The sequence below is a fragment of the Cricetulus griseus genome, chromosome 3 (assembly GCF_003668045.3).
Source record: "Cricetulus griseus strain 17A/GY chromosome 3, alternate assembly CriGri-PICRH-1.0, whole genome shotgun sequence".
Classification (NCBI taxonomy): Eukaryota; Metazoa; Chordata; class Mammalia; order Rodentia; family Cricetidae; genus Cricetulus; species Cricetulus griseus.
Window position 1 is genome coordinate 63,840,088 of NC_048596.1, and position 14,820 is coordinate 63,854,907.

The 14,820-nt window shown below is 44.3% G+C and overlaps 1 protein-coding gene across 1 annotated transcript in view; it reads right to left on the reverse strand.

The window, feature by feature from the left end:
* Positions 1-14,820, reverse strand: part of Mgmt (O-6-methylguanine-DNA methyltransferase) — a 183,100-nt gene that overhangs the window by 30,828 nt on the left and 137,452 nt on the right. Inside the window, exon 2 of the mRNA XM_035441285.1 lies at positions 13,004-13,164. Coding sequence (XP_035297176.1) covers positions 13,004-13,164 — 161 coding nt within the window. The remainder of the gene's footprint in view (positions 1-13,003; positions 13,165-14,820) is intronic.

The following is a 14,820-nucleotide window of genomic DNA, read 5'->3' on the forward strand; positions in this document are numbered from 1 at the left end:
GCCTGTGTGGAACGTGGCCTCAGTTCATACTTTCCTGTTACTGAGCATACAGATAGGGTCTAGATCTCTGTGGATATATCCCCACTAATCCAGATTACCCCCTCAAATGGACACTGCCCATCCAGTTGCTGATAATTACAAAGAATGCTACTGTGAACAGCTTTCATACATCTGCTAAGAGTGAGAACACTGGGTAATAAGGCATGAGAGCATACCTCAGCCTACAGATGTTCTACCATTCACACCCACCAACATGCATGGCAGGAGGGCTCCACATCCTCACAGACATTTGGTATTGTGGGCTTTCATCTCAGCCATCTGGGCCTGGGCAGACATCTTTCATAATGGCTTTAATTTGGATTTCACCAAATACACTCCACAATTTCATATGCCTCCAGGCCAATTTGAACCTACTGCTTTGTGAAGACAATGTCCTCTGCTTATATATTGATGAGGGATGTCCTTGAATCGTCACATGTCCTGCCTACAAACTCTTCGAAACATATCTAAAAAAAATTTCTCTCCCTCTGTGTCCTGGCCATTCCCTTTTTACATAGTGCTTTTACTTATAGCAATACTGGCAATATCTTTCACCACTTTATCTTTTGGGGATATATGAAACACCTGCCTACCCAAATCATAGCATTATTCATGCTTTTTCTTAGAGCCGAACAATTTCAACTGTTATCTTATCTTAGGGTTTGTATGAATTTCTGTATATGGTATGAGGCAAGAATCAAGCTAGGTACCCTTTTGAAGAAGGTCATCCACTTACTTAACCACTGTTAAAATGTCTATTTTCCACCTCAAAGATAAAGTAACTGAAAGATTTATATTTTAATCGTGTGTGTGTGTGTGTGTGTGTGTGTGTGTGTGTGTGTGTGTGTGTGTGTGATCAGAGTCTCTAGACTGGTGTTAACAGGTGGTGCTTCTGAGCTGCCTGACATGAGTTCTGGGAACCAAACTCAGGTCCTCTGCCATAGCAGTGTGTACTCGTAACCGCTGAGCCATCTCCCCTGCCCTCATGGGTCACTGTTTTGAGTTTGGATTCCTATCACAGTGTCTTGGGCACCATACTTTGAAGAAAGTTTTAAAATCCTAATGTAAGTCCTCCAGCCTTACTTTTTATCTAAATATTTATGAATCTATCTGTGATCTATCTATCTATCTATCTATCTATCTATCTATCTATCTATCTATCTATCTATTCTATCTTCTATCTGTAGTGATATTTTGTTTGTAATCTAATAAAGTTTGCCTGAAGATCAGAGTGCAGAGCTAAGCCACACACCTAGTTAAGAGCTAAGCCACCAGTTAGTCACACACCTAAGCCACTAGTTAGTCATAGAGAACAGGCAGTGGTGCCCACACCTTTAATCCCAGCACTCGGCAGACAGAGGCAGATGGATCTCTGTGAGTTCAAGGCCACCCTGGGCTACATGAAAGTGAATCAGTCTAAAAGAGAAATAGAGCTCACACCTTTGATCCCAGCACTTGGGATGACAGGCTTTAATCCCAGAACTATAGAACTATAGAGGAATATAAGGCAGGAGCTCAGTGCAGTCTCAGGCAGTCTGAGGTTTGGTGGAGAGCATTGCAGTCTGCAGTCACGCTGAGGACAGGATGCCCCCCCCCATCTCCTCTTGGTAGAGGTGAGAACTCTTTAGTGGCTTGGCTGCTTTGCTTTTCTGATCTTCTGCTTGAACCCTAATATCTCTCTCTGAGTTTTTAGTAATCATGCTACATCTATCTATGTATCTATCTACTCGTGTATGTATGTATGTATGTATGTATGTATGTATGTATGTATATATGTAATCTATGTATCTATGTATGTATGCATTTATCATATATCTGTCTATTCTTTTACAATTTCAAAAATACATATGATATCCTTTGAAGTTAGTTCCAGGGAAAGAGGAATCATATTCTTCATTTTTATTTTCCAAGATTTGTTTAGATATTCTAGACTCTTTACAAATAGTCTTAGTGTCAGTTGGGAATTTAAAAGCCTGGTGGAGCTGAGCAATAAGAACAGAATATGGAGAACTGACCTCTTTGCAGCACTGGCAGTTTCAGGGATAAGGTACATCCATTTATTTTCTTAGTCTTTTTATATAGTTCAGTAGAGAAATGTTCCATATATTCCATTAATGCCAAATACTTTACACAGGACAATATTATAATTATTTTAAATTTGTTATTAACACTCACCATACAATAATAGAACTTATTCTTATATATAGCACCTTGTTGAAGTAACTTAATATTTTTTAATTCTTTGAGATAGTCTATGTAACTATCATATAACCCAAAAATAAAGACAGCTACACTTAATTCTTTCTGATATACACTCTTTCTATTTCATATAGTGTTTTTATATAGTGTTATTTCTTTTAGACTTTTAGTGTATGTGTGGATGTTCATGCATGTGTAACTGTGTGACATATACAGAGAGAGGGAGAGGGAGAGAGGGAGAAAGGAAGAGGGGGGGAGGGAGACCAGAAGTCAACTTTGGGTGTCCTTCTCAATCACTATCCACCTTAGTTTTGAGACAGAATTTCTCACTGAACTTGTGGTTCACTAATTCACTAGATTGGCTATCCCGAAAGCCCCAAAGATCTTCTTGTCTCCGCCTTTCCAGTTTTGGGAATATAATCCCAAATGCACATTCCAGTGCCTGGCTTTTTATAGCTAAGGGAGGGCAGGCAATCATGTCCTCATGCTTGTGTGGCAAAGAATTTACCAACTGAACTATCTCTTCAGCTTATCTTTCTCTCAAAGTATGTATGTCTCAAAGAAAATATAGAGTAGATTCTGGCTCTTTTTTTTTTTTAAAGACAAGTCTATTCATCTATGCCATTTTACTTGAATCTTAAGAACATTTACATTTAATATAATTATTGACATTTTGGATTAGAGTCTTCCAACTCACTATTTCTCCCATCTATTCTTTTCTTCTCCATCCCTTGGTTTTCCTTTAGATTTGTTTTTAAAATAAGCATTTCATTTTGAGCTATACATCTTGGTTTTCAGTGGCAGTCTACTATTGTTAATATGCATCATGATTTATCACAGTCTATCCTTAAATAACGTCCCACTTGCTCACAAGAATGTAAGAAACATATCACAATGTGTTTCCAGTCCCCAGTCCTATCTTCTGTGCTACTCTTGTTATGTATTTTACTCTACATATATTATAAAACCCCAAATAGGGAATAATACAAAATAAATTTTACTGTGAGTAGTTGATTATTTTAAAAATAAGAATGCTGAGAAAATATTCACTACCCTTGCCTATATATTTTCTGGGTCTAGTTATGTTCAGTGCTCTGGGAATGCTCAACATTCACCTTCCCAGTCATTCTGCTTCTGGTTTCCAAACACACTCATGACAGTATTCTGCATTAGGCTCAAGGGGACACCAGACTCCTGGAATTCCTTCTCTGCACAGCTCCCTCTCCTCCAGCACTCTGCCCACAGATGGCAGTCAGTTGGGACACTAGACACATGACTAGAATAGCTGCAGCAGCCACAGCAGCAGTTTTAAAGGCAAAGTCTGAGAAAACCCCACACATCCACTGGTAGTGGACAGAGAGAAAAGGATGGACATTTGTAACAGGGGATTCCCCACAGTAGCTTAAGAGCTGGATGTTCTCTGTAGGGCTCCAAACAACTGTTCTCATGAATTCAAAGAAGCAGCTCAGGAAGACACTGATTTTCTACTCATTTAAATGACAGTCAAGGTGTGGGAAAAAGGAGGAGGAGACAGGACTGGGGCAGGCCTTCATAGTGCTGGCTGGTGCATGTGGCTTGCCCTTTGTTGTTTAAACTTCCCAAACCCATGTGACTATTCTTTGGTCTAAAGTAACATGTCATGGTAAAATAATGGAAGCATCAATCTCCTATCCACATGCTCTAGAACTGTTCTGGCAAAGCTCCTGACACTGATGCACCTGTCTCCTGAAAAATGACTCAGCAGGCACCTGTCTTGTGACCTCTTTCCTTCCCATTCAGAACATGAGCGGGACTCAGAAGAGACACTAACAAAGCTGGTGCCTACACTCTGGGGGCCATGAGACAGGAGGCCTGCCGTGTGCTCATCCTCTGGGGACATTACACAGTGTTCTGGGAGAGGGCTGGTACCTTGCGTTGTTCATTATCAGGTTAACAGCTTCTGCCATGAGCCAGACACTGGGCTGCCTTCTTGGACAGACAGGAGACCATTCTGAGTGGACTCTAGGCACACTAGCAGTAGATAGACTCCTGGGTCATAGAGAAATGGGCAGTGCCATGTCTGAGTGAGGTAATGGTCAGGTGAGAATTATTTGTCCCTCATCACTGCTTCCCCCAACTCAGTCTGTCCTGTACACATGGAAGACTGCCTCGATAGTGCGGAGTCACCTATGAGGAGTAAATGACAGAGAAAAAGTCAGGAGCAATGGAAACATACAGGGAAGAACTACCACAGGATGGCTAGTTACATGGCCCTTGTAGAGTCGGGGAAGAATGACCAGAAAGTGGAGAAAGATATGAGTGTATGCTGAGTTCGAGGACCCAGTCACAGCCACAGCCATACCACATCACCTTCTGTGGCCTGCCTAAGGGAGCAAGTTCTGGTATTTAGGGGCCTTCTCATTCTGGACTCCAGCAGTCCTTTCCAACAGCCACTAAAATTCTTTTATTAGATTTTCAAATTGTGTATGTATCTATGCAACATGTATGTGGGCATGGGCATGCCATGGCATGTATGGAAGTGAGACAACGACTTGAAGGAGTTGCTTCTCTCCTTTAACCATGTGTTAGATCCCAGGCATCTAACTCAGGTCATCAAGGTTGGCAGCAAGAACATATACCTGCCAAATCATCTCACAGGCATTCAAAGAACCATATACTGTGACCTATGACTTCACCGTGTACAGGGAGATGAAATTGTAGATGGGAGGGTATTCTTTCTCCAGTGAACGTCATAATTGTGGCCAACACTTACATACAAGAGAGACTACAAGCCCAAATGCTCTCTGCATAGCTGCAGGGTTGTGGTGGCCGCATTTGCTATAGCCACCAACACACAGCAAACACAGAGTGGACCTAGGGAAGCTCACTGAGGCAGAATGGCCTCTCAGCATAGAGGCTGAGTCTCCTATGAGGTCCAGATCATGTAGACCTTGGTGCTGTGTCACTCTCGACCATGTGGCTACTGGAAAGGACACATCTTGGTCAATAGCAGGTGGTTCTTGTGCTGGGTCAGGACAGCTTTCCACAGCACAACTGTGGTCCCCACTCAGGATGTCAGTGACCTAGGAGGTCTTAGGGCCTGAAGGAGGTATTACCAAAATGAATAAACTCAGGTCCCTCCCCCAGGACCTCAGAGCACAAAGCATTTGGAGATAGCCTTTTGTGAAGTGAAGAAGTTCAGAGGTTCTGATTCTAGGCTCTAATCTGATCTGGCTGAAATCCTTAGGAAGTCAAAGAGATACTAAGGACGAGAAAAGGATTACAGAAAGATGGCTGCAGCACAGCTTGCCACTTAACAGCTGGGGTCTTAGAAGAAACCAGCCCCACTGACACCTTGATCTGGGGCTTCGAGCCTCTAGAGCTCTGGGAAAATTTGTATCAATCCACCCAGTCTATGGAACTTTATTATGGCAGTCCAGAGGATAGAGAAGTTGCCAGGGCCATCAGTAGGCCAGGAACAGTGAAGGCACTATCATCACACTCCACAGCACACAGCCACACCAATGGGTGCAACTCCCAAGGGCTTTGCTGATAAGGTCTCAGGGGATGTGCTCAGGTCCCAGATATCTGGATAGGCACCTGCTAGCAGAGGTCAAAAAAAGGGCATGCTGTTCTCTGAATTTCTCCTCAAGAGCCAGGCAGTGTCTACTTCAAGAAAAGACAGGAAGTAACAGTGGAGGACTAGAGCTGCTCAGAGGCAGTGGCGCTGACAAATGTGTGAACTTGTCTGGGAGGACAAACACATGTCTACTCACGCCAGACAGGGCACCAATGACAGGCCAAAGAAACGACCTCATTCTAGTCTAGTTTGGTGAACCAATGACTTGGTGTTGCATACAGAATCATGGGCTACTTATGAGTGACTGCATTACTGAGCCATCATTAACTGTTTCTATATCCTCTGGCAAGGGCAGGCTTTGTGGACACTTCCTTGCTAGCAACCATGAACTGCTTGCCTATAGATCCTTAAGGGAGGAGTGGGGCTTCATGAGCCCCTCCCTGTTACACGATGGAACACAAATGGACCCAGACTTGTGCAGGTTTTCCATTTAATATTCATAATGGCGGTGGCCACGTCATGCCTAGAGGACAACTTTCTACAATGGGGCAGGGGCAGTGGTTTCCCCTCACTGCTGCAATGCACTTAGCAGTGCCCTTTTTGAACTCCTGAAAACCTAGTTCATCATCATGAAGCAGAACTCTAGTATAAGAGGGTTACATGGAGCAAGAACCACGCAACCCTGAGAGCCTCTCCCTTGCCTTCTGAGCCACCTCACAGCCAAAGTCAAAAGCGCCTGCGGATGTGGGGCTGCTAGAGCAGAACGGAGGCTACTTTGGCCTTGTACTTATGTGCTTTGTAGAAGCCGCAAGTGTTGGCCCTGAGGCTGATATGTCATCCCAGAGGCCAACCTAAAGTCAAGTGTTATTGTATGGGGTCGTGTGTGGTCAGGTCAGTCAGCTGCCGAACAGAGTCAGTGCTTCTCCCTTGATGCACTAGGTTTCCAGGGAAGCCTCCAGAGGAGCAGGGTAAGGCTGTTCTGCTGTCTTTTCATGGTGAGCCACAGGCTACAGCTGGGAGCAGCATCCACCTGCCTTGACCCTAGCAATGCCAGCTTTTTAAAACAAATTGGGTCATTAATAATATTTAAATGAACTGGATTTAACACAAATAAGTGACATCCCCAAATGAAATGCTGAAAACAAAAGTCTGTTTTTTAGAGAGAGAAATAGGTATCATGGCCTCTTGCTGTCCTCAAGTGGAGAGTTGGTCCCTGGCCAGGTGTTCGGTATGAGCCACCATGACTGGCCACGCAGGAATCTATGACGAAGGCTGTCGTGCACATCAAAAGGTGTTAATGGTTTCAATATTTATCTGCTGCAGGGAAGCACTCTAAAAAGAAGACTGGAAAAATATTCTGCTAATGGCTGTGTCTTTGCCATTAAAATGAAAAGCTTAATGCATCTTATAATCAGAGGACAATTTGCAAATCATTAAGAGAAATGTAAAATTCCATTAAAATACAAATCAAGAGACTCTCTCCGGACTAATAATCTTTTTTGATATTATTTTGCATTTCACCATTTCTGTTCCGATACCCGGGCCCCACAAATGATCGGCTCTTGAGCACACTATTTACCACCGCCTACTTCTTTAACGAGAGACGGAGGGAAGTGGGATCTACTATTCAGAGCAGGTACTAATGAAGAATTCCATATATTCTGAAATTTAATTAAAACCCCAAAGATTTCAAATTAGATGCAATTTGAAATGCCTGGGGCAGAAATACATGCACTTGCGTGGCGAGGGTATCACACTGAAAGCTGATACCGTAATTGGTCTTGATGTATTTTTGTGTTGCTGGGCTGAAGCACAGAACTCATAACCATATAAAAATTCTCTGTAGATTACCTGCTCATTGAAAATGCCATCACTCAGGTAGGCCTCTACTAAATTACCATGCTACTAAAATGCACAAAGTGATTCGGAGAGTACAGTGGCACAGCTGGCCGACGCTGCCAATGAGTTATGCATGCGTCAACGCCGCCTTTTTTCTTAGTAAAATATGCTCAGTTGAATATTAAAATATAATTGGCATTCAACCTAAGTAGCTTAAACCATTTTGTTATCTTCTTTTAAACCGATTTGGCTCCTCCACGGTTATTTTCAAGACTGCGACTCACAAACTAATGACAGCATCACATTCGGCTAGATTTGTGCTGTTTTACATTTGTCATAAATGGGTATGGTTTCCACAGCCTGCCAGGGCTGGCCTTTAATATTCGCTGCTCTTGAACATCAAAGGCCCAATTCTTGGGGAAAGGAAGGGGGGATATGCCATTTATGTTCGTTCTTGCATATTTTATTCTGAGAAGAAGGAAGAGATGCGAATTTCTATGAAAAGTGTGTCTTGTCTGCAATAAGCCTGTCTGTCACCCTGGCTCAGTTGCTAGGTCTTCCCAAAGCCATTGACTTAAGGAAGGGCTCAAGAGGACTATCACACTGCTTGGAGGGGTGGAAAGGGGCAGAGGGGCCCAGCTCAAGAAGGAATGTTTACTTACTTTTTATTTAAAGGCAGACAAGGTGTGCACGTGAGGTCACATCCAAGTTTATGAATGGGTTCCCTTCATACAATACACATTTGTGCCCTAATTAACAGTAGTAGTCAAGAGAAGAAAAAGTAGTTGCCATAGTAACAGACCGGATATGTTCACACTGGCTGAGGGGCAGGGCTCACCTGTGACTTTCCAGGCACTGTCAGTGCTTGCCTGAATACTCTGGTGGATGCAAACCTCCAGGTGATCTGAGCTAACAGCAGAAAGTATTTATAAGCATTCAAAAATGTTCTTTCCCTGTTTTGTCCTTCACTTTCTTCAGAAGTAATTTACTATCGGGCATAAAAACATGGCCCAGGGCAGGACACACCTGGTGAGCTCACAGGGCCCACAGTCATGGAGGTTTTCCCAGCTTCATAAAGCCATCAGCCATTCTTGTGGCTGGGAAGGAGGGATGCTTTTGCACTCTAAGGATCTGACTTTTCCTTCTGCCATAAGACACCTGGACTTTAGATAAGAGACACATAAATCTCATATTTTAGGAGAGAATGAGCATAGGGGTCCAGCTAAAATTCAGGAAAACATTTAAATTAAGAAATAGTTTTTACCTATCTGTCTCCTACTGTTAATGTTTTTGGCATGACTCTTAACTGTATACCAATAGTTAATATGTTGATAATATATAGTCCAATCATATATTTAAAATATTTATAACATGCATTTCAATTTTATGTGTGCTTTAGTAAAATATTATCATCTATACAGTTAATACATTCCACTATGACTCCAAATTTTAAATGACTAAGATTATCTATAACATATAAATACATAATATTCTAGGACAACAAAATATAAAGATGTGAATTGTCTCTTTGGGAGTAGCATATATTTATCTAGTTCCAATAGTAGGAATAAAACTTTAAAAAAACCCTTTTAAGTGAAAAGTCCATCTTGCTTTAAAAATGTTGACTTGATAGATAATTTGTATTTCCAGAGCTCATCTCCAGTGTAAAACTCCTACAGAATGTAGTGAGGCAATGTCTATCTTCTCATGTAGAAAACTGAACACAGGTTGCCTCTGGAGATTCTCCTGGGGGACCCCTACCCTCACCCCCCTGGGAGCACCCTTATTTGCTGAGGCTCAGGATATGGCATCACAGGCTCCGGACCATTGTTCCTTCATATATAAATGCCCAAACAGACCAAATGTCACTAATCTTTGCAAAGTCTCCAAGTAGCAGAAATTAGGTTGTAGTTTAAATCTACCAAATGCAGTTTCATAGGGTTCAACTTAATACATGTGATAGCCTTAAAAAGACAAGGCATGAACTGTACACTCAACTCCTAGAGCTGTTTTCAACCTGTCCGTCACAACCCGTTCAAAGGGTTGCTTAAGACCACTGGACAACACAGATGATTACATTATAATTCATAACAATAACAAATTACATTTATAAAGTAGCAATGAAAATAATTTTATGGTTGGGGGAGTCACCACAACACACAGAACTGTATTAAAGGCTTGCAGCAATAGGAAGGTTGAGAATCATTGTCATAGAGAAACCCTGGAAAGGAGAAGTGGTCTTGCCCCTGAAGGACTGCAGTTCCATGGGCCAAAAGATACATAGTGGGGGCCCAAGGAGGAACGCAAATATAATAAACCCCCTTTAGAAAATTTTGTGTGTGTAACTGTCCATGTTTGCATATGAGTGTAGGTGAGTACATGCAACAGGACATATGTGGAGATAAGAGACAACTTTGGGTACAGCTGGTCCTTGTTTCCACCTTGTTTAAGACAGCCCCCCCATCCTTCCTCCATCACTGTATAGCCCAGACTAGCTGGCACAGGAGCTTCCAGGGATTCTCCTGTCTCATCAGGGATCACGAGAGCACTGGGATAAGAGATGTGCACCACTTCCTCTGTCTTTTACGTGGGCACTTAGGATCTGATCCCAGTTAGTCAGGCTTGGACAGCGAGCACCTTACCCAGGGAGCCATCTCTCCAGCCCATTAGCCCCTTCTTCTAAAAACAGGTTGAGATGGACAGACTGGGACCAAATCTTGACAAATATAGAAACAAATAAAACAAAAGCAATCTACAACAAACACCCCCCCCCAAGAAAAAAAGCATGTCAAACCAATCCAGAAGTAGAAGTAGACAGAAAATGGAACACATAAAGGAAACATTAATTCCATAGCAAAGCAGGCCCACTCTTCAGTACAGATTGGTCTTGGGTCCCCAGGTTCTGGAGGACACTGAGATATCCCAAGATGATCTCTGTGGGAGTTTCCTTCTGCTATTTCCCTGGCATTACAAAATGTAAACTGGACAAAGGGATGGGGTCGTTTACACATGTGTAGTAGACCTAATTAATTCCATGTAAGTCAGGGGACCCTAACCAACCCTACCCCCTCCTTCTCCAAACTGTAAATTCTGCACACCTGGTCCTTGCCCAGGAGCAAATGACTACACTAAATTAAAAAAACCTGGCCTGCACATGCTGGGGCGTGGGAAACCCTGGCCCCCACAGCAGCCACTAACTATCAGAGGCAGGCCTGGTCCAAGCGACCTTGGGAGCAGACAGCCTGAGTCTTAAAATTCCCAACACACCAGGAGGAAAAAGTGTGTAGAAGCAGCCTAGTCCTATCTAATACTGCCAGAGTGGATCTTGTCTATCTGGAAGTGCTTACCTGTATTGGAGAGCTGGGGGTGACCCATGGCCTCACCCTATTCTGATGGTTCTATCTATCTTCCTGGTTCCAAAGACCCACAAGGACATGCTGACACAGTGCACTGCCTCTGTGTAGGCCTGGTGTGGACTCCTGAAGTGCTGGGGACATTCTTGGGGACTTTTGGGGTCTGGTACCTGATTCAGGAGCCGACTGACATTCACAGGAGCAGCAGAGAGGGCGGAAGGGCTCCTCTGGATCTGTTGCTGCAGAGGAACACCTGGCTTTTCTAGCGCCCTTCTCGGTGGGCACCCTCCACTGACCATGAGATGACACACACCACACCATCTCCATGTCACTGGACTGATCTGTATAAGGGCCAGCTATTCTCTGGACCCTGGTGGCACCAGGCCAGCAGACCCCACTGTCTGCCTTGCCAAAAGTGAGTCATTTCCTTACAATTTTGGCCTCTACAGTTTTCTTTAAGCCATAAAACCAATCTCAGGCAAAGGTTAGGATTTTACAGGCTCATTCCTCATCTCCTACCTCATGGGGTTATGGAGATAGTGCAGCCTTTAGAAGATCATTTTCTATCTGGAGACCCTGAACCGTAGTGGACGCCCTTGGTAGGCTTCAGAGATGGATGCTTACTGGCACCCCCACCTCCCACCATCCGGGTTCAGGCAATAACCCTCAAAGGGACACAGTGGTTAGAAGTGTCTGACTCAACCCTCACTTCCTTGGACTCCATAGCAACACATGCCCCCTGTGCTGGGCAGCTGGATGTGTTCAACAGTCACACACAGTCACTTCAGCCACAGCTCTCAGTGTCACACTCAAAAGTGTGGGCAGGTATACAGACAAATGCTCTTCCCCGGTGGGTAAATGTTGAAGGTGTTTGGTTGTCACTGGGCACACAATGTCCTCCAGATATCCATCCATCTCTCCCAGAAACCCCTTAATAAATTCTGGCACCCTGAACACAGTCCTGGATAAGACAGGGGTGAACAAGGTGTCCATTCATGGCCTTTCAGTTTATTTGCATAAAGTAGATTCTTCTGTTTTATTCCCTCACTTGTCTGACGCCATTAATGAACCGAGTCAGGTTCATTAATGCACTAAGAGGGCTTCTGACCTTGTTTTGTTTTTTGCTTTCTGTTTTTTTTTTTTAATTCAACTCCATCTTCAAGTGTGAACTGAGAAGCAGGTGCAATTCAAACACCTTTAAATTATACTTAGTAAACACCATTCTCAACCTCAAGATTGTTTTAAATTCACCATAGTTAAAAAAAATCAATTTCCCCCCTAAGGAGACACGTCTATTTGCATGCATATATCTGAATGTGCATATATACTAATTTATATTAAATGATTTCTTGTAATAGTCAGTATGCAGAATAAGTTTCTGTTTATCAGCCCAGGATGATCTTAGCTGTAGCAATTAATTTCTGTGCTGAACAGATCCAAACAAGCTTTACAAGAAATGTGATGCTTTCTTAGGTTACTGGGAGACTTTAAGTGCCCTTAGCCAACTATATTTAAGCAACACACTTTCAATTCATCATTTAGAATATACACATGGTTAAGATGGAGAAATCAAACTTATCTGGGAAGATGCAGTGGTGGAGTGAGCTCTGAAGTCACTGTTACCAAGTCACTTCAGGCTAACTGTCCAGATACAAGGCTCATTTTCTGTGCTGTTGGCAGGCAGAGAGTTGAAGTTAACAATAAGCTTATTGAAGAATTTACTGCCATTCAGATGTGTTCCTATTTAAACCCTTCAGCCAAGCCAGAGTCAAGAGTTGATCTGCATGCATCATTTTTACTGCTTTTGCCAAGAATTATGTGACCATGTGCCAAAACTAACACAACCACTCGGAGTGGGCGGGGTCGCGAGCTCTTAGCCTTCGGCCTTCGGCTTGGCGGCATGCCGCCTGTGTTTAGACGATGTGAAAATTCCAAGCCTGTGTAGTCAGTAACGAGCTGTGATGTCAGCCATAGTTAATAAGTCAGGCTCCCCAAAGGCAGCACGGTTACCAACCTTGCTGGAACACAGGGTGATGGAGAGCAGGCAAGGGGAGCCCCTCCGTGGCTGCAGGTTCTTGGAAATAGGCTTCCAACCAGGTTGTGCACTGCACCAGGGACTCTGGCAGATCCTCTGGCCCACCGAGCAACTCAGGACTGGCTGGGGCCTCTTTGGGGCTGCAAAAGGGATAAGAAACTCAGTCACCACATGTGTGAAAAAGCATACCTACTGGAGCTAATGGAGGGAGACTGGGACCACTCCCCAGCGTGTGTCTCGTCAGACACACAGAGACCTTCAAATGAACAGAAATGACCACGAAGGGACGCTGGGTGAGAAGGCACTGTGGTCACTTATCTGTTTTTCTATCCCCAGGTTTATTAAATATAGGAAGGGTCCAAAATGTAGATGGCAAGCTTCTGCAGGCACAGTGCCTGGGGACAAGCAAACGGACACACAGGAATGTCATGCCTCCATTTAGGGTTTGTAAGTCAGCATCATCGAGTAATCACCAGAGAAACTAAACACCAGGCAATTAAGACTGTACCACCCACCTCCCACTTCTCACCCGAATGCCCACAGCAGAGGGGGCGGGGCGTCCCTTTGCAGATGGCTCTGGGCTACACCTTTGGAAGCTCCTTAGAATATGCTGACCCATGTTCCCTAGCACCAGAGACAAGTGACATCACCTTACAAGTTTAGTGCTTCAAGGATGGGGAAAGGGGACTCCCTTCTGCCTGGGGTGTCTAGTTGGAGGTGTTTAGTAACAAATTCTCCTGTTCCTTCTTTGCAGTCTCTGTCCTTTGGCTGATGCCCTGGGGTTTAAAACTGAGGTGTTTCATAGCTGTTTTGGATGGGTTCTTGCAGATCCTGCACTGGGCTCATCTTCTGTTCCTTGTTTTGGTCCTTCATGGAGCCCATTGTTTATGCTCAGCTGGGGTCTGCCTTCTAGGCTGTGCTCCACAGGCTAAGAACACATGCTTCGCGGGAAGGCGGCTTCTGTGCTTTGGGCTCTGAGCCTGGAGTTTTATGGCAGACTCGGTTTTTGTTTCAATTTTCTGGGACCCACACCCAGGAGGCACAGACACTGGATCTGATTTCTCTGGTGATTTTCCTCCTTCTTGTCATTCCCAGGCTCGAGACAACAGCATGCTCTGAGCCTGCAGGACACAGCTTCTCCCGGCCTTCTCAGGCAATCTAGTGTCAGAGCTCTCATGGGAAGGTGGAAAGGCCTGGATGGTGTAGAGGTGAAGACTCCTTGGACTGTTAATCTCACCAATCTCCTTTGGCTCCTGTGTCCTGTGAAGTCTGGCACAATCATTCAGTCCACAGGTCTGTGTCCACACATGGGCATCTTGGTGAGGCAGGAGGCCTTCAGTCAGCTTTGGAAATGGGGTCCCACACAGGTGTGACCAAGGGCCTGGTGCATAGGCCTGGCTGCAGTATAAAGTTGGTAGAGTGCAAGATGGGTTCCACAGACAGGAGTCACTAGAGTTACCAGGGCTGGGGATGGGGACACAGTTTTAGATAAAGACTAAGGTAAAAAGCAGCAGAGCCAGACCTGCCTTCAGAGGTAGGACAGGAAGGTCTCAAATCACATGAAGATGACCTGGTTCCCAGAGCAAGCAGGGTCAGAAGGTCCTATAGCAGGGTACCCCATGAACATGACTGGGGGGGGTTATGTAAGGAAGGTTTTGTTTGAGGAGGTACAAGGTGCTGGTGTTCACTTCCTTCCTTGTTTGTGTATTGCAGAGCTGACTCTCATAGGGCAGTGTTACAAACGGGCCTGTGCAGGTGTCTGACTGCCTAGGACAGCTTTGTGTCTCCACTCAGTC